The sequence below is a fragment of the Babylonia areolata genome, chromosome 19, assembly GCF_041734735.1.
Source record: "Babylonia areolata isolate BAREFJ2019XMU chromosome 19, ASM4173473v1, whole genome shotgun sequence".
NCBI classification, from domain to species: Eukaryota; Metazoa; Mollusca; class Gastropoda; order Neogastropoda; family Buccinidae; genus Babylonia; species Babylonia areolata.
In genome coordinates this window covers 11,658,765-11,685,131 of record NC_134894.1, presented here as the reverse complement: position 1 = coordinate 11,685,131, position 26,367 = coordinate 11,658,765, and the positions used below count along the sequence as shown (strand labels likewise).

Here is a 26,367-nt window from a genome sequence, read left to right as displayed (position 1 = left end):
GGTCCACGGGAAAGAACAGAGTGAGAACCCAATTTTCTGAAGTGTTACTTGAATAAATGATACAGCAGTGCAGCTGAAGAGAGCATTATCCATGTCATGTAAGCAGTTTCGTTGCTTCATTGCTATCGGCTCATGGGAATAAAAATAAAAATTAAAAAAAATTAAACGAAGAAAATCCAAACTGGTTGGAATAACCGTGTATTTGCGACTCCGGACAAAACCATTAAGCTGAAGAAGAAGAGGAGGTGGAGAAGAAGAAGAAGAAAACTTATGACAGTGGCCATAATGACCAATGATCCTTAATGAAGACAGCACGAAGACCCACACGAAACCCAAGACCCACATGTTACAAAGCCTGTCGGCAGCTGTCTACAATGGATTCCACCAGACAGGTTGACCAGGGCCTCTGCGATAATAAACAAACAACCGGAGAAGGTATTATAAGAACAGTGTCACCAGGATTAATGAAAGAGGAGGAGCAGTCTATAGTGTCGGCTTTACCGGGGCTAGCCTGTTGAATAAAAGCCTTTGGTTTCAAATAGCCATCACCAACGCCCCCTTCCTTGCTGGCTTTAGCCCAGTCACCGCGGGGGTGCGCTTTTATGGGCATCCAGGCGCGTCGGAATGATCACGATCGTGGGAACCCGTTGCGTGCAACTGTCTTTCTTTTGTATTTCTTACAATGTTACTAGCTGTTTTTCCGCAGTTGTGTCAGCTCTTTTTAAGAACTCCGGTCTTAATTGACCAGTTTGTCAGTATTATCTGCGACCATGAGATGTTACATGCTGTTCCTTATTCGACTTTAAATGTTCCTTATCCAACTTCAAATGTTATATTTTTGCGCTTTCATATGTGTAAGAGAATGTGGAATGCAGGTAACAAGCCTCGTGTGCATTTTCATGGAATATGCTAAAAATAACTTGCACTGTAATGCATTGTACTGCGCTGTAATGTATTGTATTGTACTGCATTAAATAATATTTTCTTTCTGTTTCGACTGGTAGTACATCTGTTTCTGTGGCTCTGAACAAGGACTGATTTTAATCGAGTACGATGAATACCGTTTCTGATCTCGCACTTCAGAATGGAAAATCACAGATTATACCGCTGTGCAACCTTCTCTCTCATGAAAACCATCTCATTTTCCCAGCAAAACACTGTCCTCTTTATGCCTGAGCTGACAGAAAGACGACGACGAATAATGACGCAGCCATGCAGGTGTACCTATTTCACACAATAAAGACCTGCTGACGTCAAGACTTTTTGTTCGGGGCATGCAAGCACGTCTTCTGACGTCAAGAGTGTGTCGTTGTGCTTTTGATGACTGTGCACAGTACTGACAGAATGGTTCAATACTATGAGACTGGGCCTTGTCGAATCATATAATACGAAGACACCTCTCTCTCTCTCTCTCTCTCACCATATGAACCATGCCACCGATCCTCTTTCCTGAACATAACACACTCACACATACACACACACACACACAGACACACACACACACATACACTTAACAAACACCACACACACACACACACACAACTCACGAGGTATTCATCGTAGTAGGGCTGATCGGCCAGTGGGGGGTCCAGCTTGCCATTGGAGTCCCCGTGGTTGAAGTTGACCACCTTGGTGGGCACAGGAGCCGGGTAGGTGTCCCGGCCTGCGTTGTGAGCCAGAAAGCCCCCATCACTGCACACACACATAAAGAGAGAAAAAATAGCAAACTTATTCACATCATCCTCAGCGGAAGTTTGTTGATTTCAACAATACTCAGAAAGCCTGCATCACTGCACACACACAGAGAAAAAAATAATAAACTTAATCACATCATGCTCAACTGAAGTTAGGTTGGTTTGAACAATATTTCATTTGAAAAGGTCACAATGCCATTACTATGAATTCGACAATACAACAAGGACATCTCTCCTGTTGTAGTGTACATAGTTTGTTAGTGTTGGGCGTAAAAAAACAAAACAAAAAAAAAACCGCTTGGTTCTGAATGACTCGGGGTCAATGGTGGAAAATATTTGACGGTGCCCAGGCGAAGAGTGAAATAACTTTCAAAAGAACACAGAAAGTATGCTTTTGTGGGCAAGATGAATCCGTGAGTGTTCGTGATGGTGCAAAGCACGTGGGGAGCATTTGTACACGTATGAGGAAGACGAATACAGAATGTTTGTCAGATTTTGACCTAAGCCTCTAACAGATGGGGACAGTCAAAATTCGTGCGCCCCTTCGCATGTACGGTGTGAATGCTCTCTCTCTCTCTCTCTCTCTCTCTCTCTCTCTCTCTGCGTGCGTTCATGCGTTTGGAAAGGAGCTCCCCACAATACACAGACAGACGAAAATTACTAAAAATGTGTATAAGCACCCCAAACCACCCCACCCCTCGTCACACGCACACAACTCATCACACGCACACATATAAATAACGATGGCACCATCATTTTCCTATCCAAACGAATCTGGATGACCATTACCACCATCATCAGTCGAATGATCATGAGCTACTGTTCTGATCGTATTCACCCAAAACGAACATCAACACTATCATTTCTCCCCTCCACCAATCCCTCCCATCCCCTCATATCAAACTCAACCCACCTCTCACCCCTTCCCACCCCGGGCTAAATCAGATCGTATACACAGGCATGCATGTGTCTAGGATCCTTGCCCATGCTGACCACAGAGTGGAAGGCCATTCAACTACAGTAGCAGGGACATTCAGTAAGACCCCCATATTCACAGTTTACTAGCTGCGAGAGAGAGAGAGCCAGCAGACACGCAATGGGCTCATCCACCTTCAGGCCTGAAACCCGCGTGGACACAACAGCCACCCTTCTCGCCTGGCCACGCAAAAGGTCAAGGACAATACCTCAGGTCAACGACTGCCACGTGACACACACCATGGGGCGGGGGAAGGGAGGAGAGGGAGAGGCTTGGTGGGGTGGAGGAACTGGAGGGTGGAAGTAGCAGTTGACAGGAAAGAGGGGGGATGGGGAGGACGAGAAATAGAAAGGAAGGAGCATGGGGTGGGGTGGGGGCTGCAAGCTGCCCGGTCCGGTGACGGGTAGCAAGCAAGGAGGGGGCGGTGGGGGTGGGGGTTAGGGGGCGGGGGGTGGGGTGGGGGGGTTCTAATGTTTAGGGACATAACAGGGGTCGGTGCCACGGACTGGATGGAAGCCACCTACTAGACTTCTCACTCTCAACCAACCCTTTTTGTTTGGACGGGAAGGTTTCGCGGGGTCATTTTGGCTTATATCCCCTTACATAAGAGAGAGAGAGAGAGAGAGAGAGAGAGAGAGAGAAGGGCAGACGACGAACAGACATCCAGACAAAGGAAAGAGACCGCCATAAGAACAGACAAGAAAATCCTGACATAAAATAAAACCGGAAATACACACAATGCACACGCACACATGCACGAACGCGCACAGACCCACGCACGCGCAAACTGTGAAACAGAATGCAAACATATTCGCACACACGCCCACGGATACACGCAAAAACGTGCGCGCGCGAACGCTGGCACACACACTCACACACACACACACACACACACACACACACACACACACACACTTTCCCGAGCGAAGCTGGACCAAGTGATGTGGGGGGACGCAGAAACAACCCACGATAATTATTCTTCACGAGGTTGGAATGATCAAAATGATTCCCAGTTTCTGACAAGTCTCTTGGGGATCGCTCTCTTTCAGTCAACCATTTGCTCCAGCAGGGGCGGGTCATACGACGAACATCTCTCTCTCTCTCTCTCTCTCTTGATATAGTAATGTCATGATTAACTACAAAAGTTCTGGTGATAAAAAATATGTTATCACCCTTTGTTCATATGGGGCTATGGCGTTAATGAATATAAACCATCTGAATCTCTCTCTCTCTCTCTCTCTCTCTCTCTCTCCCTGTGTGTGTGTGTGTGTGTGTGTGTGTGTGTGTGTGTGTGTGTGTGTGTGTGTGTGTGTGTGTGTGTCTGTCTATCTGTCTGTCTGTCTGTGTGATTAAGTGAAGTATGGCCGGGGATGGAAAATTGTGGAAACGAAAAAAAAACACCAAACAAAAAAAACGTTTGAGAGAGAGGGAGAGAGAGAGAGTAGTAGTAGTAACAGTAGTAGTAGTAGTAGTAGTAGTATTTTGTGAAAAAGAAACAGAACACAAGAACGCAAGAATTTTAATGAAAGGTCATGTACCTGTATACATTTGGGGTGCACGTGTTGCACACACATCTTAACTAAGATAAAATAGGAAGAACGAAACAATCCAGTAAATGTACAGTGAGCTCACTGAGAACAAGTAAACTAAATGAAAAGCCCTGGACTAATATTTTTGTTTAAGGCTGGCTGTGCTCTTCTCGAAGTCTTGATGCATAAAAAACAAATATTGCAACTGAGACAGACAGAGAGACAGAGACAATGACAGACAGAGACAGAGAACTATAGTATTTTCAGAGAGAAACAGAGAGAGAGAGAGGGGGGGGGGGGGAGGTTGCTGGGGGACTGAAGGAGGTGTCTTTCTCCAAGGTACGATCTTTGGCAAACAAACATGCCATCATCTTTTTTTTTTTTTTTTTTTTTTTTTTTTTTTTTTTACAGCGGTGTCTAACGTAACTTGCGTCAAGAAGTGGTCCTTCTTACGTCAAATACCAGCGGCCGTGCGAGCGGTTCGACATCTAAACCCCTCTTCCTGTCGCAACCAACCACCCACCACACCCGCATATTCAAGGATTATGTCTCACAGGCGCGCGCGTCTTTGGCACGTTCCAAGTGATCCGAGGACAGACGGCTCAGGATCAAGAATAGAAGGACATTATTTTGTGTCGTGCCAAGCGGGTCGTAAAAAAAGTGTGTTTGTCAATCAGATTTTTGGCTGACGTGTGTGAATTACATACAACATGAGTTTATGTGATTTATGCAATTACCCTGTGTGTGTGTGTGTGTGTGTGTGTGTGTGTGTGTGTGTGTGTGTGTGTGTGTGTGTGTGTGCGCGCGCGCGCCTTTTAAAACAAAAAACCCCGAACTCTGACTTTAATGGTGTCACGATACTCCTCTCTCCCCTGCTTCTACACGACACGACACGACAACACACACACACACACACACACACACACACACGCACGCACGCACGCACGCACACACAAGGAACGATTACCATTGGAACCTTCCTTACAAAGCGGGCGCGTGGAGATAAAGAGCCTTTTATGACCACCGTTCTCCCTTTCTCCTGTTCCTTTTTTTTTCTGAAGAGAAAGGTGACTGTTACACGATAGGGTCAACAGAAGGTACAGTCATTTCGCGGGTTTCCACTCCTGACGTCACGGGGCAAGTGGCAGTAACACGCACACACATGCACGCACGCACGTACACACACGCGCACGCACGCACGCACGCACGCACGCACACACACACACACACACACACACACACACAGAGGATGTACACACGCGCGTCAGTCCGTGTGTTTGTTTATCTGTATGTGTACACGCGCGACCATCAAACATATTCCCCCTTCTCCCTTGTCCGGAACCTGGCTTTCAAGTTCTGTACTGGCAATGGGTTTAACTCATTCTGCACAACCCTCGATCACCCGAACCTCATGCAGCTCCTCAAACTGGTTGTTCCATCTTTCAAATGAAGTGTAAAACATGGTGGGAAGGGGCATGATTCTTTGAAAACTTCCGGGCAATTCACTGATGAAGTCTGGGTGTAGTTCGAGCTTCTTTTTTTTTTTTTTTTTTTCGCAAGTTTTCAGTATGGTCATAACTAGGAAGTTGCGTTTCACTCCTCAACAAGTATTGAACAAAACTGTCCCTCAGTGCTTTTGATCCGGACAATTTTGTTGTTTAAAACGATCGTTGAACTCTGAAAGGTCATGCCAATGTGTGAATGGTCTATGCGAAATGTCGTTCTTTTTGGTGTTTTAATCATCTAAAAAATCCTGCCCAAAGTTCTAGCTGAGGGAAGCAGCGCAATCAGCCATCCCCACAGAGTCAAAAGAGTTAATGGTCACCACGACCTAATGCAGACAGCCTGCCCTGATTCGGTATGGAGTGAATGATCAGTGACATGTGAACGGCGCCTGCTGGCTTTTCTTCCTTTCAACCTCATCTCTGTTTCGCCAAACAAATTGCTACTGAACCGGATGAAACCAATAATACCAACAGTCATGCGAATATTTAACTGAAGCGGCTTTCACGAATCAATATCAAAGATTTTCCTAGTATGATTCAGATCGAAAGCGGTTATCCTGTACATTTGTAATCAGAAATGTGCGTGACTGTCACTGACACGCGCGTGCGCGCAAAGCACGCACATACGCATACAGAGAGAGATTGACGATGTGAGAGAGGATTGAGAGAGAGAAGGAATGTCAGTAAGACAATGGAAGTGAGATGCAGGCGCGCGTGCATGTATACGCACATACGATCGCACGCAAGCGCACAGACAAACACTTTCAATTACAATCGCGAATTCACCCACATATCTGCCACCACAGTGGAAACCCTCTTACACCGTCCGTCAACACTGAAACTAAATCGCGCATCAAGTGTCATAAAAGGATGTTGCACTGCTTGAACTGAACACACCTTCCCACGCAAAAGAACAAGTCCATGCCCTTATGGATCTCTCTCTCTCTCTCTCTCTCTCTCTCTCTCTCTCTCTCACACACGTGCGCGCGCACACCCACACATATACACACACATACACACAAACCGACACAAATACAGACATACATCTCAACGTATACACATGTGTATATACACATATTGTCACATGCGCGCGCGCGCACACACACACACACATTAACCCCCTCCCACCCTCCCCACTCACACACCTGCTGCTGGACATGGTTTTCCGTGGAGACCACTCCTTCCAACCTGTATGAAGGCAGTTTTATCCCCTCACCGGCATCGCCATAAGACAGCCAGTTTCAGTTTCAAGGATGTGTCAAAGCGTGCTTATCAATCCACATACGCTACACATCTGCTTTTGGAGAACAGAAGGGGGGAAAAAAAGGAGCACACGCCTCAGCCTTCTGAAAACCGCAACGCGCTGGTCAGGACTTGACAGTCAACCTTTAGACAGGAGGAGGAGGATAAACAACCCAGGATGACACAAATGTCCCATTGTTGGCACTCTCGCTCGCCATCCAACGCCGATGCCAACTACCACACGTTTCAGTTTCAGTTTCAAGGAGGCGTCAAAAGCTACATCACTTCTGCTGTAAAAATGACACAATCCACAACTGACAAGCACACATGTAATTCTCAACTGTATTACTCAAGTGAATGCACCTCCGGTACCACTAAAAGCACTCAAATTTGAAAACTTCCACGGGGAGCACGCGTGCAAACACACACACACACACACACACACACACACACACACACACACTTCCCAATATATCAGTCACAGGCACACAAAAAATCCCACCCATCCGGGCAACCCTCCACCAAAAGACAGCCAAGCACACAAGATTCTAGAATAAAAAACAAAAACAAAAATGTCAGTCACAGGTTCCAGAGTGCATATCTGTTCCCCTCATTTGTGTTGAACTCGAGCCTTCCGTCGGTAACATGCAGTAGACATGTAGGAAGCATTTCGCTGTTGCCACAGTTTCTTTCGGGGGCTGCAAGTCTTATTTCACCCGGATTCCTCACATTCCAGTCGGTGGAACGCTTGTCTAGCACTGACACCGTTTTGACAACTTCCCCCCTTGGGCCACACTGTGGAAAGTTCTAACAAACATCACCCAGTCACAGATGAGGCCGGGGACAAAAACCCATCAACTGAAGACTGAGGAGATGAAGCTGAAGTTAATCAGCCCACAGCGGGTTTCCACGGGTTTTCTTCTGAAGAAAACAACTTGAACACACACACACACACACACACACACGATGCCCCCAAACTATCAGTCATAAACATCCAGTTGCAACTTCTTCCCGAAGATGTATGCACTATTTCTTTGGGACAAAAAAAAAAAAATCACACAAATAAAACACCACGTTACAGTATCAAGCACAAATCAAACAAAAACCTTTATCTCTGTCACACAGCTCATATCGAGATTTTCCACTTTCCAAATGAAATTTCCTTGAAACTGAGCGTCGTCACACACATACACACAAAAGGCACACACACACACACACACACACACACACGTCAAGCACACCATCAGACGTGATGCGTGAGCGTCTCAGTAGAGCCCGCTTGCGTGTCCTCGATGCAGCAGCAGACTCACTAAACTCGCATCAGTTCAGTCACAGACTTGGGGTTGTAACTCGTTCTTCTGGAACCGCTCACAAAGCGTTCCTCTGAGAGCAGGCGGCCAGTATTTCACAGTAGACTGGAGAATCGATGGGCCCCCTTCCAAAAAAAACAAAAAACAAAAACAAAAACAAAAAAAACCCGTGCCCACACATACCGTCAGCGCACATGAAAGAAGTGAGGTTTCTGACAGTGCAGAGCTCACAGCACCCACGAACTGCTAGCATCAAGCAGCCTGTCAGTGTGCACGCGCATCTCATCGCTACCACGTTCCCACTCAATCCTGCTTTTCGCATCTCTGGTCGTAGTCTGTGTGTGTGTGGGTGGGTGGGTGTGTGAGAGCGCGCGCGTATATAAACATGTGTGTGTGTGCGTGTGCGCGGGGGTGGCAGGGAATTGTCCTCAAGTGTAAGCGCCGCATGCACTGTGGTGGAGCAGCCGATTACATGTTGATAAGTTAGGTTCTGATTTAATGTCGATACCCCCAACTCAAGAGCGCAAGGGGTGTGGTAGTAGACCTGTCTGACACTGACACCTCCAGAATGACTTCACATCAACAAGACGGGCAAGTGAGAATGCCTCCCCGTCTTCAGTTTGGCCGCTCGGGTCTCGAACCCGCCACCCTCGGCCAAATGAATGAATGCCAGCCAGTTTGGCGTTCAACCAGCTCAGTGAGTTAGGCAGGCAACCCAACAACCCACCCCCACATAAACACACATCCAACAAAAGGAAGGGAACAGGATAAATGGATGTGTTTACTCTTTTTTTTCCTGTGTATCATCAGTTTTGGTTTCGACTGACTCGATCTATATACGATGAATCACATCTACATTTCTTTACAACATGTATCAGATTTTTTCTAAATAAAAATGACAAAAGAAACAAAAGAAAAAAAAAGATATATGGTGCAGATGCATGACGTTGGCAAAAACTATACACACGTGATCAAAAGTAAACACAGAGAAGCCTCTCTCTCTCTCTCTCTCTCTCTCTCTCTCGCACACACACACACACACACACACACACACACACACACACACACACACACACACACACCGCCCACTCTCACAGAACTGAGAGAGAGACAGATACAGAAAGCATGTATCTTTTCCCCTTTGATCTCAATCTACTTAGTCACGACAAAGCCACCACTGTTTCTTTCACCCCTATTTCTTTACTTGCTGAACGCAATAATCTGTAATTGGAGACACTGACAGATAGAGATACAGAGAGAAAAAGTGACAGACAGACAGACAGACAAAGACAGAGACAGACAGACAGTTGGACAGACAGATACAGACACGGACTGCAACAGTCAGATACAGGGACAGAGTCGGCAAGGGAGGGAGAGATGGAGGGAGGGCAACAGAGAGAGAGAGAGAGAGAGAGAGAGAGAGAGAGAGAGAGAAACAGACAGACAGACAGATACATGGACCGAGTCAGCATGGGAGGAAGGGAGGTAGGGAAAGAGAGATTGAGGAGGGGGGTGGGGGTGGGGGGGGAGGCAGAGACAGAGACAGACAGACTGGCGAATGACATGTCCCAGACTGCAGCCCACAGCACACAGAAAGACAGAACGATGCCAGATAAAGGACTTTTTATTTCAACACAAACAACCACTTGTGTTGGTGTGTGTCGTCATTCCACGCGAAACGCTCAAGAGCCCAAACGCATACCTAGCGGTTTAGGATAGAAAATTGGAGGGGGGAGAGGGGAGGGGCCGGAAGGGTTGGGGTGTGGAGTCTAGACGTCTGATGATAGACAGCAAAGCTGGGAGGATTGAAGGAGTTAAGATGAAAGAAACAGAACATTCAGAAAAAAACAAAACAAAACAAAAACATGCGAACGAGCATTTGAACGAATAAGAAGAGGGGGTGGGGGTGCGGGGGACGGACAGGGAGAAGAGGTATGGGAGGGAGAAGGGCATAAAAAGAAAGCATACAGGAGGGGGAGGGGGGAAGGAATAAATGAATGAGTAAAAAAAAAAAACAAAAAAACTACTGTTTTGTGTTGTAACCTATAGTCAGTTCTCCGTCCTGAAGGTGACTTCAGAGGTGACTTCAGTGAGTGTTTTAAAGTTATCTTAACAAGGTTAGCATCTATTCTGGACAATAAAACTATTATAATGTATTATCACCACCATCATCAGTAGTGGCAGAAGCATCGCCAGTAGTGGCAGAAGCAGAAGCAGCAGCAGCAGTAGCAGCAACAGCAGCAGCAGTAGTAGTAACAGGAGTCAGTAGTAGTAATGGTGTTATTAACATTGTAATATTCTCTCTCTCACTCTCTCTCTCACACACACACACACACACACACACACACACACACACACACTCACTCACTCTCTCACTAACTCACTCACGGGGGATAGACAAGACAATCGGACATAGAAAGGCTGATGAAAGTCGAAGAGGGATGGAGTTTACAGGCTTAAAAGCTTTCCGTTTGGCTCTTTCGCAAATTTCTCGAAACGTTTAAAGGGACGGGGTGATGGTTGGGGGGCTCGTTATGTTAATCCCGAAGCATCAGAACTAACTTAACTTCACTTTGTTCACACTTTTCCGCCCAGCTCCGAAATTCAACTTCTGGCACCGCACTCACATCCCCATCTGCCCCCCCCCTCCCCCAACACCCCACCCCCACTACCCCCACTCGTCGCTTCCCCTTCCACCCCCACCCCCATCCCAGCCTCCCACTCGCGTTTTTTCTCCACAGAGGGAGTGGGGGTGGGGGGCGGGGGAAGGAGAGAAGAAAGAAAGAAAGAAAAAAGGTTGTTCTTTACGTAGGCTACCCCACAAAAGGCATCCTCGGTACCCCTTGCCAACAAAACAACGGCGCCCACACAATTCCGCGATCCTTCCATCATCAAACATACCACGAACAACTTGTTCCTTCCTCCCATCGTGTCTTTACAACTCCATAACATCCCACCCCCCACCCCACCCCTCTCCCCATCCACCACGACACCACCACCACCACACACTTGCTCCCTTCCCCCACCTCTCTCGCTCTCATTCGTACCCCCAAGCCACCACCTCCACCTCCTCAGGTCGCTCTCTACTACTCCTCCCGCTCTGTCTTGGCAAAGATCACCAGCACGTTTTATTTTCAGCCACCGACAGAAAGGCCGTGTGAACGACACCGAAGGAACAACGCAACATTGCCGCCGATAATACAGTCTTCTTTCTTTTTTCTTTCTGTCTTCATTTCAATTTTTTTTTTAATAATGACTTACACTCAAGGAAAATCAAAAAGAAGAAGAAGAAGAAAAAAAAAAAAAAACGAAAAACGAGGCAAGGTCTTTAAGACACGTGTTTATATTACCACTTCATCGACCACAGGAATTACAAAATTAAGAATTTTTTTTTTTAATCATCTCTTTTGTACCTACACACTTTTCCTGTTGTAAAAGAAAGTTATGACGTGACCTTCACCTTTAATATCTTACCCTTTCAACATGGATCAAGCGTTTCCTGTTATAGTCTGCCATGGTGTGTCCTTGAAACTGACAACATTGACTTTCAACAGGTATCATGCATTCACCGTGACCAGTCATAATACCACGTTCGATGAAATTTAAATGTACGACACGGGCTCTACTGAGCTTTTTTGTTTTATTTTTGGGGGGTGGTGGTGGGGGGTAAACAATGACCTTGACCTTTGATCCTCGTTACCTCATCATTATTAAAGGGGATGACTGGATAAGTCTTATGCATATCCATATCCTACCAAGTCTGGTTCCTGTATGCACTGCTTGCCAAGAAAATTCCAACCTTAACGTTTTACACACACACACACACACACACACACAGCGAGAGAGAGAGAGAGAGAGAGAGAGAGAGAGTCACTGCACTTTGTTTTCAAACCCGAGCAGCTGTCTTTCGAAGACAAGTCAGCTTCCTTTTTCCTAACGATTTTTTTTTTTTCAATTGTACATTTTATTTGTTTGTTTTGTCGTTGTTTTCAAGGATCCAAACGCTTGAACCAGTTACAATGGGTGTTAGTTGTTGGTGGTGATTTTATGCTTCTAAAGCATTTCTAAAACATCTGGGTTGAATAAAAAATAAAAAAAAAAAAGAAGAAGAAAAACATCACAATATATGAAGGTTACCTCGATTTCCAGTCTATGGCACAGCTCCAACTCTCTATCTCTCTCTCACTCTCTCTCTCTCTCTCTTTGCGTGCGTAAGTGTGTTAATTTTCATATAATATCTATCCACATTAAGTGATATTAGACATAAGTGAGTGAGTGAGTGAGTGAGTTGGTGAGCGTGTGTGTGTGTGTGTGTGTGTGTGTGTGTGTGTGTGCGCGCGCGGGCATATCTATGTGTCTGTACTGTGTGTCTGTGTTGTTGTTTTTTGCCATCACACTGGTATAGATAGCCAAATTCGTGTGCTTCACGCTGTCTAGCAGCACATGGGAGGATCACCCACTGGCATACATCTGGAGAAAGCTATCTTCATATACTGTATCTGAAGCATCTCTCTCTCTCTCTTCCTTTTTTCCTTTGTTCTATTTTGTTTTCTGGCATGATCAAGAGCATATGATTTATGTTCAAATCATAAAAGACAAAGAAAGAAAGAAGGAAGGAAGGAAGGAAGACATAAGTTACGATGGGGTAGGAGGGGAGCAGGAGATGGGGAGATATTTTTGTCTCAGCATTACATGTATATCACACTATATGCGTGCGCATGTGTCCATGCGTTGATTTGTGCATGTGAACACAACTTTGTTTAACTTCACTTGAGCATTTCACACACACACACACACACACACACACACACACACACACACATTTGCGCGAACAGGACACATTTCTTTATCTTTACAGAAGGGAAACCGTTTTATGGTTTATTTGGACAAGCAACAAACTGGTAAAGTTCCGAAATAATAATTTGGAAAGTGTTGACCAACCAAATGCGTACAGTAATGTAATCAAATTTAGACACGTTCATACATTGATAATACAGGATAAAACTGAACGCTTTACTTACTAAATTCCGCTAAATATATACTACATACTCTGTCAAACATAAAGAATATCTTTGTTTAAGAGGGGAAGAGGGAAAGGGGGACTGATTACGAAACGCCACTGGAAGCGTGCAATCTCCGACTGCACATATACAACTTGCGCTCGCACAAAGATAATTATTCTAAAACATTAATTCAAAAAACGCGAACAGAATAACTTTCCCGGGCAACTATGAACAACAGTGAAGAAGACGGATTTTTCCCCACCACGTCAGATGGCTGGTTCGTAGGTAAAGGGAAGTAAGTCATATTTGTGCAAAGGGTATCACGCTTGTTTCCCCTTAACGGGAGACCACCGCAGTAGGTTCTCTCTCTCTCTCTCTCTCTCATGGACAATCTACGCGCGTAACTTTAAGCGTACTTTTTGCTTGTCCGAACGCATGAATGTATATGTGCGCGCGCATGTGTTGGGAAGAGATGACGCACGCGTGAGTGATTTATGTGCATGTGTGCGTCATTTATTAGAAGAAAAAAGATAAAATAAAATAAAATAATACAAAATAAAATAAAATAAAATAATAATGATAAATAGAATAAATAATAGAAATGAAAGAAAGGCAGTCTGAGATGAAAGGTTCTTCTCCACACAATTTTTCTTCGGAGGGAGATGGGACACAGTGGAGGTGAATTTTGTTATCTCCACTTTCCACATGTGCCCTGCATCACACTCCTGCCTAGCCAAGTATCTCTCTGCCTGTCTATCAGTTCAATATAATCTAATGTATCCAACCTACCTACCTACCTACTTGTCTCTGTGTGTGTGTGTGTGTGTGTGTGTGTGTGTGTGTGTGTGTGTGTTGCGGATGGTGCTGGTCGTTAACATTTCAAACTGTCACTTAACGACCGCCGATAACAACAAACGGGACGGTAAAGCAAGCTTATACGTCATCATGGGAGTTTTCCTGCGCGTGAACACAGACAGACAGACAGCACAGATAGACATACACAGACACAGACACACACATCGTGCGGAAAATAGTGAAACAGCTTTACAGGCCATACAGACAAGACTGAACAAAGGAGTAGCAGTGTCAGCCCCCAAAAGCAGAAGAAAAAAGAATACATGCGTGTACCTAATTCTATTTTCCAGCCTCAAAACCTTTAAGTATAGAACCGGGTTGAGGAAGTAAGAGTGAACTCTGTGTGTGTGTGTGTGTGTGTGTGTGTGTGTGTGTGTGTGTGTGTGTGTGTTCTCTGTGAGTCTGCGAGAGACAGACAGAGATAATCAGACAGACAGTGTGTTCGTGTCTGTGTGTGTATGAGAGTAGGTGCGAGCGTGTGTGCTTGCGAACGTGCTTGCATGCGTGTGCGTGCGTACGAGCGCGCGTGCGTGCGAGGAAAGGGGAGGAGCTGTTTGAAAACAAAAAAAAGAAAAGAAAAAAGAAAAAAGAAAGAAAAAAAGTTCCGTGCATCTGCGCGTCCCGCCCCCCCCCCCCCCCCCCGCCCTCCCCCCCCCCGTGAAGTATGAGTGATCGGTTGATAACAATAAACAGCCCACCACACCAAAGTGAAGGCCCTTTCCTTTCCTTCCAATTGACCTGCCGAGCCATGACCAGTCAGCCATCAGCCATTCATGACCAACACAACACAGTAGTACAGAACAGCACAGTCATGGGGCATGACCACCGCCAATAGCCACTGTGTTATTGTTTGCCACTTCCATGGCTCGCTCTTTCATATGAAAAAAAATATATATCCGACTTCTTCAGAAACCAATGACTGGCAGTCCACGCCCTCTTCCGACTTTGTATTAGACACGCACACACACACGCACGTACGCACGCACGCACGCACACACACACACACACACACACACACACACACACGCACGCACGCACGCACGCACACACACACGCACGAAGCACGCACGCACACACACACACACACACACACACACACACACACACACACACAGAGGCAGAAAAAGAAGAAAAGACAAAAGTAAAGAACGACAGAAAAGAAGAAAGAAGTTAAGAAGCTAGTAATTGTGCTTTTTACCCCTTAATACGTAATTAAATGGACGTGCCAAGGTCGCTGAGAGAGAGAAAGGCAATAAGGTTTTATTGATGTTATTTTTGTCCACTAAATGACTCGGACCAGGATCATAAAACAGTGTGAGAGAAAGAGGAAAAGAAATAAGCGAAGAATGACAGACGGAATGGAAGGAAAGAAGTTAAGAAGCTAGTAATTGTGATTTTTACCCCTTGATAATTAAATGGACGTGCCAAGGGAATGAAGAAAGAAGGCACTGAATCAGTATTTGTGCTTGAACCCCTTAAAAACAAACGGACATGCAAAATCGCTAAGAAAGAGAAAGGCGATAAGCTTGTACAGATTTTTCTTTCTTTTTTCTCTCTCTCTCTCTTTTTTATTGTTGTTGTTGTTGTTGTTGTTTTTTTCTTCTTCTTCTTTTTTTTTTTTACCGTGCCAGGGTCGCTTAAAAAAGCGAGAGAGAGAGAGAGAGAAAGAAAGAAATAAACGGAGAATGACAGACAAAACGCAAGAAAGAAGCCAAAAATCTAGGACTGGTGGTTTGAACCCCTGAACAATTTAATGGACGTGTCAAGATTGCTGATAAAGAGGAAGGCAATAAACTTAAATGACCCGTGACAGGGTCGTTTAAAGAGAGAGGGAGAGGTAGAGAGGCAATAAGCTTGCACTGACGTGAAATGGCTGTGCCAAGGATGCTAGAAAAGGGGGGGGGCGGGGGGGGGGGGGGAAGATAAAGAGAGGGAAAGGGAGAGAGAAAGAGAGACACACATAGAGGGATATAAAGATAAAGGTGTTGACAGACAGGCAGACAGACAGACAGACAGACAGCTAAAAACATGAGACAGGCAGAAACAAGAGACAGAGGTAGAATGAGAAAAAGACTGGGGGAGGTGGAGGGGGGTGTTGTTGTTGTTATTTTTGATTTAAGGCAATAAACTCGGACTGGTTTGGTTTTTAACTCTTTCATGTATGAGTGTAGAGATGGTCGGTAATAACTTAACACGACAAAGGAGGGGAAGGGTGGGACAGAGAGACAGACAGACAGAGACAAAGACAGACAGACAAACGAAGGGGAGAGGGGAGCGATCAGCTCGTCTTGATGCTTCCACTCCCACCCCCTCACCTCCCTAGTGGCAGAGCCAGCAGCGTAATTCAGACACGCTTTTCAAAGTCACTACCATACCCATTTTGCACAATGTATTGTTCTGTTCGCACGTGTGCCGGTGAGATTGTTCTATGCAAGTATATTTCAAAAACTGACATACACGGTTTCATATGCTGGCTATCGGATGTACCGTTCCGACAATCTGTGTGTGTGTGTGTGTGTGTGTGTGTGTGTGTGTGTGTGCGTGCGTGCGTGCGTGCGTGCGTGCGTGCGTGCGTGCGTGCGTGCGTGCGCGCGCGCGCGCGCGCGTGCGTGCGTGCGTATTTGAGGAAAATGTGGGAGGTCAGTGCAAGGAACACACTCTCTCTCTCTCTCTCTCTCTCTGAACAGTGGCATGCACAACCGGATTTTCAAACCCTCTCCATGGCCTGCTGACGACAGCAGTGAAACCGGTAAATTTACGATAAGTGCCTAACAACTTTTGTACTGTGTCTAGTATAGTAAGGTTGGGTTTTCTTCCACACCATTTTTCTCATGGCCCTGACGCCTTTACACTTTTTGTCGTCTTCTCTATTCGTGAAATAGCCATGCCAAAAGCTGAGAACGGATCGTATAATGCTATGAAACAGTCAAGAACGATACTGTATGAGTTTAACGAGAGAGAGAGAGAGAGAGAGAGAGAGAGAGAGAGAGGGGGAGGGGGAGGGAGAGGGAGAGGAGGGGATAGGAGAGAATAGGACGAAGAAGAAGAAGAAAGAAGAAGCATACAGAAAGACAGACACGGACACTGGGGGTAAAACTAGTGTCTTTTCAACCCATCTCTCCCGAACCTCTTTCCCAGAGAGTGCTCAGATGTATCCATTTCCCACATATGTGCCTGCACATATATACACATCTTCATTAGTCTCCCCACCCCCACCCACACACCCAAACCAGCACTACAGTAAGTGGCACTGGTGTTATCACCTTTCCGTGCACGAACTATCTGTGTCTAATCAGTGACCGGGGGCTTGAAGCCCGTAAACCCCACTTCGAATGGCCTGCCACTCGTGCCAAGGATACAACAGTCTTTCGAACGCTGTTTCTAAGACACACTGCATAATTGCTAAGCGTTTCTGTGACTGAGCAAATTGTATTTTGTATTTGTTTTTTGTGGTGTTTTCTTTGGTGTGTGTGTGTGTGTGTGTGTGTGTGTGTGTTTCCAAATCAATCCATTAATCAAACTGCTCGAACATGGGAGCTTGCTGTGACTGTATAAAATTACAATAATAATAATAATGGTATTTATATAGCGCTGAATCTTGTGCAGAGACAAATCAAAGCGCTTTCGCACCAGTCATTCACACGCATGCATAACTCTAAAACTGGACAAACTGAAGACAAGGAAGAGGCAGGGAGGGGAGGCTATTTTGGGAAGAGGTGGGTTTTAAGGCAAGACTAAAAAGAGCTGAGTGTGGAGACTTGACGAAGAGAAAGAGGAAGTTCATTCCAATTGTAAGTTCCAGAAACAGAGAAAGAACGGCGGCCAACAGTCGAGTGTTTGAATCTGGGTATGCGTAAACAGAGTGGATCCGAAGCCGATCGTAGTGAGCGAGATGGAGTGTAGAGGTGAAGGCAGCCGCAGAGACAGAAAGGGGCAGATTTGTAGAGTGCTGATCTTGTACTTTATTCTGTGTGAGACACGGAGCCAGTGGAGATGTTGCAAAAGAGGAGTGATGTGCTCAGATCTTTTCTTTCTGAGGACGAGTCGGGCAGCAGAGTTTTGTATGCGCTGAAGGGACTGAATGGATGAAGCAGGCAAACCAGACAAAAGAGGGTTACAGCAGTCAAGGCGAGAGAGAATGAGAGAAACGTCAAGTCTAGATGTTGCGTCAATGGACAGATATTTCCGGATGGAACTGATGCGCTGTAACTGACAGTAACAGGACTGACATGTCTGACTGATAAACTTTTGCATGGACAGTGTGTTGTCAAGGACAACGCCGAGGTTCTTGACTGAACTGGAAAGAGGGATGGATGTACTGCCAAGTTTGATTGTGTCAGTTGTAATGGAAGAGAGTTTTTGTTTAGTTCCTATGATCACTGCTTCAGTTTTGTCCGCGTTCAATTGTAACTTATTTAGAGTCATCCAGTTTTGGACATAGTTGTATGTTTCTTGCAAGAGCGACGACGGTTTTTCGGGACTATCACTCTTCTGGAGTTGAGTGTCATCAGCATAAGAATGACGACTGACATTATGGCGGCTGATAATTTCAGCGTGAGGAGCAGTGTACAGTGTGAAGAGCACTGGGCCTAAAACAGATCCCCGTGGGACTCTATGTTCGATTTTAACGGGTTCAGATTGGAAATTATCAACAATAACAGACTGGAATCGATCAGTGAGGTAAGATTTGAACTAGTTTAGAACAGTGCCGTTGATACCAAATGTAAAATGAAGACGGGAAAGGATTGGATGGTCTATCGTGTCAAAAGCGGCTGACAAGTCGAGAAGAGTGAGAAGGGAGATCTGTCCTGAGTCGGACGCTAGCAGTAGGTTATTCAGGATGTCCATGAGAGTGGTTTCGGTACTGTGGTCAGCACAATAGGCAGACTGAAATGGGTGGATGAGATTGTTGAAACAAATGTGTTGTGTTGTTGTTGTTTTTTCATGGAACAACAACGCGATTATCAATGGATTGGAAAACAAGTCTTTTTGTTCGAAATCGATCAAACACTGGCGAGTCTTTCATAAGCTGAACAACAAGTGATATTATTTCTGTCTCAAACAACCGTGAACTCCTCCATGCCTTGGTCAAAGTGTATACGATGTTGTGTGCGTACGTACAGCAATGGGCTGAACTACGCTGTGTTGACGTTGCGTTTGTGTTGCATTTGTCCCTAAAACTGGGTACTTTTAATCTTTCATCATAATAATGGTCAAGGTCTGGGTTTACATTGTGGATCCCCTTTCAAGTCAACCCATGGGGAATCACTTTTTTATATATACACCTTCCACGGTTGGCTTCAAGGGGCCTTTTACCATAAAGTCCACCTACAGACGTCATCACAGTCATCAGTGGGCCTTTTTCCAGAGGCCATACCTACAGATGTAAACACAGCCATCAGAAGGCCTTTATATGCCCCACTTACAAATGCCAACACAGCCATCAGTGGGCCTTTTTCAAGGTCCTACAGGTCTAAAGACATTAACACAGACATCTGTGGGCCTTTTGCAAAAGGTCCTACCTACAGACGTGAACAAAGCCATCAGTGGGCCTTTTGCAAAAGGTCCTACCTACAGACGTGAACAAAGCCATCAGTGGGCCTTTTGCAAGAGGTCCTACCTACAGACGTTAACAAAGCCATCAGTGAGCTTTTTGCCAGATGTTCTGCGACAAACATTATCACAGCCTTTTGCCGGAAGTTCCACTGCGGATGTTGTCACAGTCATCAGTGGACCTGAGGTCTTGAAAAGATTCCAACTCAACTATCACTGGGCTTCTTGTCAGAGATCCTATTTACAAAAGTTGTCACGGCCATCAGTGGGCCTTTAGTCAGAAGTCCTACAAAGAGACGTGAACACGGGCGTTTGACCGGAGACAAACTGACCCTTTAGTAGCAAACCCTCGGGAATTCTACACCCTCTCCCCAATCTCCACCACATCCACCCTTTCCTTCCCACACGTAGAGAGGGTTCTCGTGTGCTGGATGTATCAGTATCAGATCAGCCGGACAGGAATCCACAAACAGCCCTGCCAAACATGAACCCGCTGGTCAGCCCTGGTCATATCTAAAGCCCCAAATATATATACATACGTATACCATTATATATCCGAGCCACAACTCCAACCGTGAGGGTATATGATCCGCGCAGGTACACGTGAGCCCACCCCCTACCCCACCACGTGTAACACTTGCAAAAACTCGGGAGGTTCTTTCCTTCCACCAGTTCTCGAGTTTCGGGTGCTTAGGAGACCCGGGTAGCTTGGCCGTGAGGAGATCGATTGTGTCAACATGGCCGGGCATGGTGAAACAAGGCTATCCGATCGGCGTGTCCACTACCACCCCACCCTTCCACTACCTCTTCTCCCTACTCCCTCCACCCCGATCAGTAAAGATAAACCCGGTGTTACTTTTCACCGTGGCCCTGGCAACAACACTTAACACACACACACACACACACGCACACACACACACACACACACACACACACACACACACATACACACACACACACAGAGACAGAGACAGAGAGTTCTGGACGTATTTTGTTCGCTAGTCCGTCAGTGGTCCATATATGATGTTTCTGTCAAAACGATCTGCTGGTTGTTGTTCTTCCTCCTTTTCTTTCTTCCGAAAGCTTTTTAGCCACCGCAGTCATGTTGTTTTATGTATGCATTGTCCGCCTGACTATGTTTTGTTCCATACAGCGCATACCTTTTATTCCGTTTTAGGAAACAAGGGGAAAGGGCAGAGGGCTTAAGTTCTTTCGGCCATTAAAGCCGTCTGGTCTCTGTGTGTGTGTGTGTGTGTGTGTGTGTGTGTGTGTGTGTTTATCTTCTTCTTTTTTTAATTTTTTTTTATATTAATAAATGCGTGAGAAAACGCGCACTCATGCGTATTATGTGTACTCAAGTGAGCGGGTGGAGGCGTGTCCTCTCTCTCTCTCCCTCTCCGTCCCCCCACCCTCTCTCTCTCTCTCCCTCTCCGTCCCCCCACCCTCTCTCTCTCTCTCCCTCTCCGTCCCCCCACGCCCCCCCCCCCCTCTCATTCTCTCTCTCTCTCGTTTTGCAAAATAACATCTCTCTATAAAATCACTGACCACCATAACAACACAACCCGTCACTGTTAACAGTGCGCCACGCAGAGGAGAGAGAGAACACATCTCAATAGCATGGCCATCCTCCTCTTCTCTCCCTTGAAGAAAGTTACCGCTCTCTTTTCCATCCTGTGGTAATAATAAAAACGTCACCTTCCACAACAAAAACAACAGCAGTAGTAGTGATGATGATGATGATGATGATGACGACGATGGTGGTTGTGGTGGCGGCTCAGTACTGGCCCCATAATTCAGAACACAGAAAATTCGATTCACCATACCTGCACTATTATCTTGAAACACAAACCTGGAATGCTTACATGTCTTAAAAAAAAAACCCAAAACACATGTCTTTTTGTTGTACATTCAAATAAAGACAGAGAGAGGGACAGAGAGGGGCGGGGGGAGACGAGAAGAAGATAGAGACATTGATGATTGTTAATTGTTGCTTATAGTCCAGCCGACTGCACAGGGCCACATCAGGACAAGGAGAAACTTTCAGGGAAAAAAACACATACCAACTGACATACAGAGAAGATGGGCGGGGGGGGGGGGGGTGCATGCGTGCATGTGTTTGCGAGTGTGATAACGTTATTTTTGTGAGCATGGACTGTTCAGCCTATCGAAGAGAGAGGGAGAGAGACACGAGAGAGAGGGAGAGAGAAGGAGAGATGGCGCGCGCGCGCGCGCGTGTGTGTGTGTGTGTGTGTGCGCGCGCGCGCATGCGTGTGTGTGTTTTCACATACATGCGCGTCCGTGCGTGTCCGACAAAACAAGCGCTTGTGAGTACGTCGTGAGTTGCCTGTATGCGTATGCACGTACATAATGCTGTGTATGTTCATGACCTGAAGTCCGTGCGAAAAGTTTCAGTTTCAGTAGCTCAAGGAGGCGTCACTGCGTTCGGACATATCCATATACGCTACACCACATCTGCCAAGCAGATGCCTGACCAGCAGCGTAACCCAACGCGCTTAGTCAGGCCTTGAGGGGAAAAAAAGGTGAATAAATAATAGATAAGCTTACACAAATAAATAAATAATAACTATAATGTTAAAAAAATAAAATTTTAAAAAAGGTAGTAGTAATAATAATAATAATAATAATAATAATAATAAATCAATAACAATAATAAATAAATAAATAAATAAATAAGATAACAATGATGATAAATAAGCAAATAGATGTAAAACATGAAGACACACATTTACATATACACCCACACATGCATAACAGATATGCACCGAACATGCAGTTTCACAGATATGAAAGCACAGTTAAATACATATAAACGTACATGAGCTCCAACACAAACACACACACACCACACACATTACCCTGCACCTCCTCTACCCCCCTCCTCCACACACTCATGCGAAACTCATGTGCGAAAAGAAAACGAGAACACCTGTCCATTATGATTGCCGAATTCTACTGACCACACCAACAAAACCATGTTTCGATGAGCGCATGCCTGAGAGTCCAGGACGCCTCATAATCACAGACAGGACCAGTGTTTGGTCAAACTGCGAATCAATCACCACTGTCATTGTGTCAACGTTCAGGACTCGTTTCCAGCCGTGTGAAAAGATAAGTGGAAGGATCCGGAATATGCCGGAGAAATAAGCTCATCTGTCCCCGTGTCTATCTTCCAACCGCAGTCACGCACGCACGCATGCAGCACGCACGCACCCCCTCCCCCTCACACACACACACACACACACACACACACACACACACACACACACGGGGCGGGGTTGGCATATGTGATAAATATACATTCCTACATGCCATGCCATTGTCACTATATATGCCACTGTGTCAATGTGACTTATATTGACTTAAATTAAGTTTGCTACTGTATGGTTTCACTTATTACGTTTCGCATTATTGAGTTTCACCCAGTGGGGCGGACATCCACGCATGCACGCACGCACAGACAAACGTACACGCGCGCGCCCGCGCCCGCGCACACACACACACACACACACACACACAAACACACACACACAACACACACACGAATGACAGACACTTTTGGGGCCGTGATGGTCAATGTGATAATTATACATTCCTACATGCCATTGCTAATATATATGCTACCGTGTCAACTTGATATCTATTGACTTAAATTAGGTTTGCCGTTGTATGGTTTCGCTCTGTGTGGTTTCATTTATAACGTTCCGCACAGTCGATTTTCGACCAGTAGGGTGGACGTCCACGCATGTATACAGCACGCACGCACGCACGCATGCGTGCATACGCACATACATACTTATATGCTATCGCAGAAGGTTTGCTGCAGAGTCCAATTGGACATTTGTTATAGTTATTACAGCTGTTTGATGTTAGCGTTTCCTTTTATATTATGCCTATGTCTACCCTTTTAATGTTTTATTTTTTTCCAATGCTCTGTATCTTTCCCCACCACACACACACACATGCGCACACACACATACACACACACACACACACACGCACCATTCTTCACCCTCTGCCCAAGACTGTTCCCACCACCACGCCCCCCCCTCCCTCCCTACCCCCCTTTTTTTCCGTCTAATATCACTTAAAGTGGAAGACGTTGAACTGAAGACTACTACTACTTATATGCACGCGCGCACAGGTACAAAATGTATGCGATCGGATGTTTAAAAAAATGTTTGTATATCAACAGATAAACAAAATTTACAATCAGTTTGTACTTAATATAAAACTGTAATACCATTCGTTGTTCGTTTATTTGTACGACAGTATATCACTTGTTTGGCTTGCTGCTTGCGTAAATCTTCTTTATATATTGCATTTATATAACAGCAGCGATGGAAAGATTTCAAAAATGAAATATTACATTCTTTTAAAAGGCTTTAACAGCAAAACGCCTTTTTTTTGGGGGGGGGGGGGGGGGGGGGGGGTTCCATAGAAAGCCTGAACAACCGTCGTTTGACATAAACAACCCAAGACAAATAACGTCACCACATTTTATGACGGAGTCTGTAAATAATAACTGGTAATAAATCTGCACAGCTCCCAGATCAAAGAAGGGCCACAGTTGTTTTTTACCTCATAACACAGTGCTGGAGCTTGGAAGTTTATCATACTGCTCATATAACAAGACGGCTGAGTGAAGAAAGAAAGGGAGTGGGAACGCAGGACGGGAGGAAGTGGGGGGAGAAGTGTGGACAGAATGAGAGAGGGGCATACAGAAGACAAAGATACAAAGACAAGACTGATAAAAACAGGCTGCACAAAAACAAAAGAGACAAAGACAAGATCGACGAAGCTGGCTACATAACAAAGAGACAAAAACAAGAAACCACAGAGACAAACTACATAACTAAGAGACACGAACAGGATAAGAAAGAAACAGACTTCATAAAGAAAACCATCAAAAACAAGAGGACACAGACAGAGACAAACTACATAACTAAGAAACGTGAACATGATATGAGTAGACTGAAACAGACTACATAAAGAAAAACACAATGACAAGAGAACACTGAGGCAGACTACATAACTAAGAGACAAGAACAGGGTAAAACTGAAACAGACTACATAAAGAAAAAACATACAGACGAGAGAACACAGAATACACAGCAAAGACAGAGATAAAGACACAGAAGACAGAGACAGACAACGGAACAAAGAAACAGACAATCAATACACTGACAACAGAAGACAGATTGTATGCGGGATTTGGTGGTGGTGGTGGTGATGCGGTTGGGCGCTGAAGAAATAGGTAGTGGGGTATGTGGGGGATGTGGAAGTGGGGGTGACCAGGCATTGAAGTCCAGTAAATGGAGCTAAGAGTTTGTGGCATCCCTCGGACTTCGACCCTGACTGCGAAGCGTTCGAACGCAAAAGAAAAGAAAGAAAGAAAGGAGCTAAAACGGGTTTGTTGTAATCGGTATAACAACACAGTGTTGGTTTCCTAAAAGCAACCATCAGTCAATAGGAAAAGAACGCATTTTGCTTGACACTAATGGGCATGTTTTTGTGTGTGTGTTTGAAAGGGGGGCGGGGAGGGGGGGAACAAACGGAAGTTGTCGTGCGACAATGCCGTAGGATGGCATTGATGCTTGATATCAATGTCTGACTTACTGATCAGAAACACTCTGTGATTGCATCTGGCAACAGGGCTACTGAAAACAACACAGAAACTATGTAAAACAGGTTCAAGCGTTCAATATATGAAGTTTGAACTTAGCGCTGTGAGAATGAAAGCAGCAGCGAGTCATCGAACAAGGGCAGGGGAGGGGGAGAGGAGTGTGTGATGGTCAAACTGACCGCAAAGATGATTATCCAACTCTCTCTCTCTCTCTCTCTCTCTCTGTCTCTCTCTGTCTCTATTATATATAATTTATATATAGACGAGGGTCAACAACCTACTAAACGTCAGCGTCAACAGCGGACCACGTCCAATCTGTGGAGGGTTGAAATGGACAAGAAAACCAACACTTACAGTCATACCGGGAATGTCTCAACCCAGTATATTCTAGCTTCGTTTCGTAACTTACTAGTTGTTTATTTTAACACGTCGTACACGAAATAAACATGAAACAAAATATGCGCAGCGAAAAGCTGCCCGATGCACGCAAAAAATCAAAACACAATTACAGCGCCCAGAGATCATGTCCAGAGACAAGACACGCTTTGCTTACTGGTGTTGCCAAAAAGAGACCCAAAACTAAATTATGTAAGGTTTTTTGTAAACAGAGAGAGAGAGAGAGAGAGAGGAGACTGCGAAAACTGAGAATAGAGGCGATGGTACTGGGATATGCAGAAACAAAGACAGAATAAAATTTATAACACAAGCTTTTCCAGATCAAAAGGTTTTGTTGTTGTTGTTTTTTAATGAAAGAGCGCACGGGAGGAATAGTGGGGGATGGGGAAGAAGTGAGGAACTGGCTACAATACGAATTCTACTCAATGAAGCAACGCCACCTCAGAATCGTGTGGGGGTTTTTTATGGTTAGTGTGCGTGCTTGCTGTCTGGGCCAATCAGTTCGTTCTTGGCTTGTAAAGTCAAATTTTAACTGACGGGTACCTGTAATATCATGTATATACCTACGAGTATCGTTTAATCTTTCAATCATACTGTAACTAGTGAACGAACGTGGTGGCACCCGGCTAATTTTTTGTTGTTTTTTGTTTCATTTTCCGT

General features: G+C 45.3%; 1 protein-coding gene across 7 annotated transcripts in view; it reads right to left on the bottom strand.

The window, feature by feature from the left end:
* The window catches only part of LOC143293449 (tyrosine-protein phosphatase non-receptor type 4-like), a 138,004-nt gene that overhangs the window by 46,527 nt on the left and 65,110 nt on the right, over positions 1–26,367 (bottom strand). For all 7 annotated transcript variants that reach the window (XM_076604320.1, XM_076604313.1, XM_076604318.1 and 4 more), the window contains one exon: positions 1,548–1,692. In XM_076604320.1, coding sequence (XP_076460435.1) covers positions 1,548–1,692 — 145 coding nt within the window. The remainder of the gene's footprint in view (positions 1–1,547; positions 1,693–26,367) is intronic.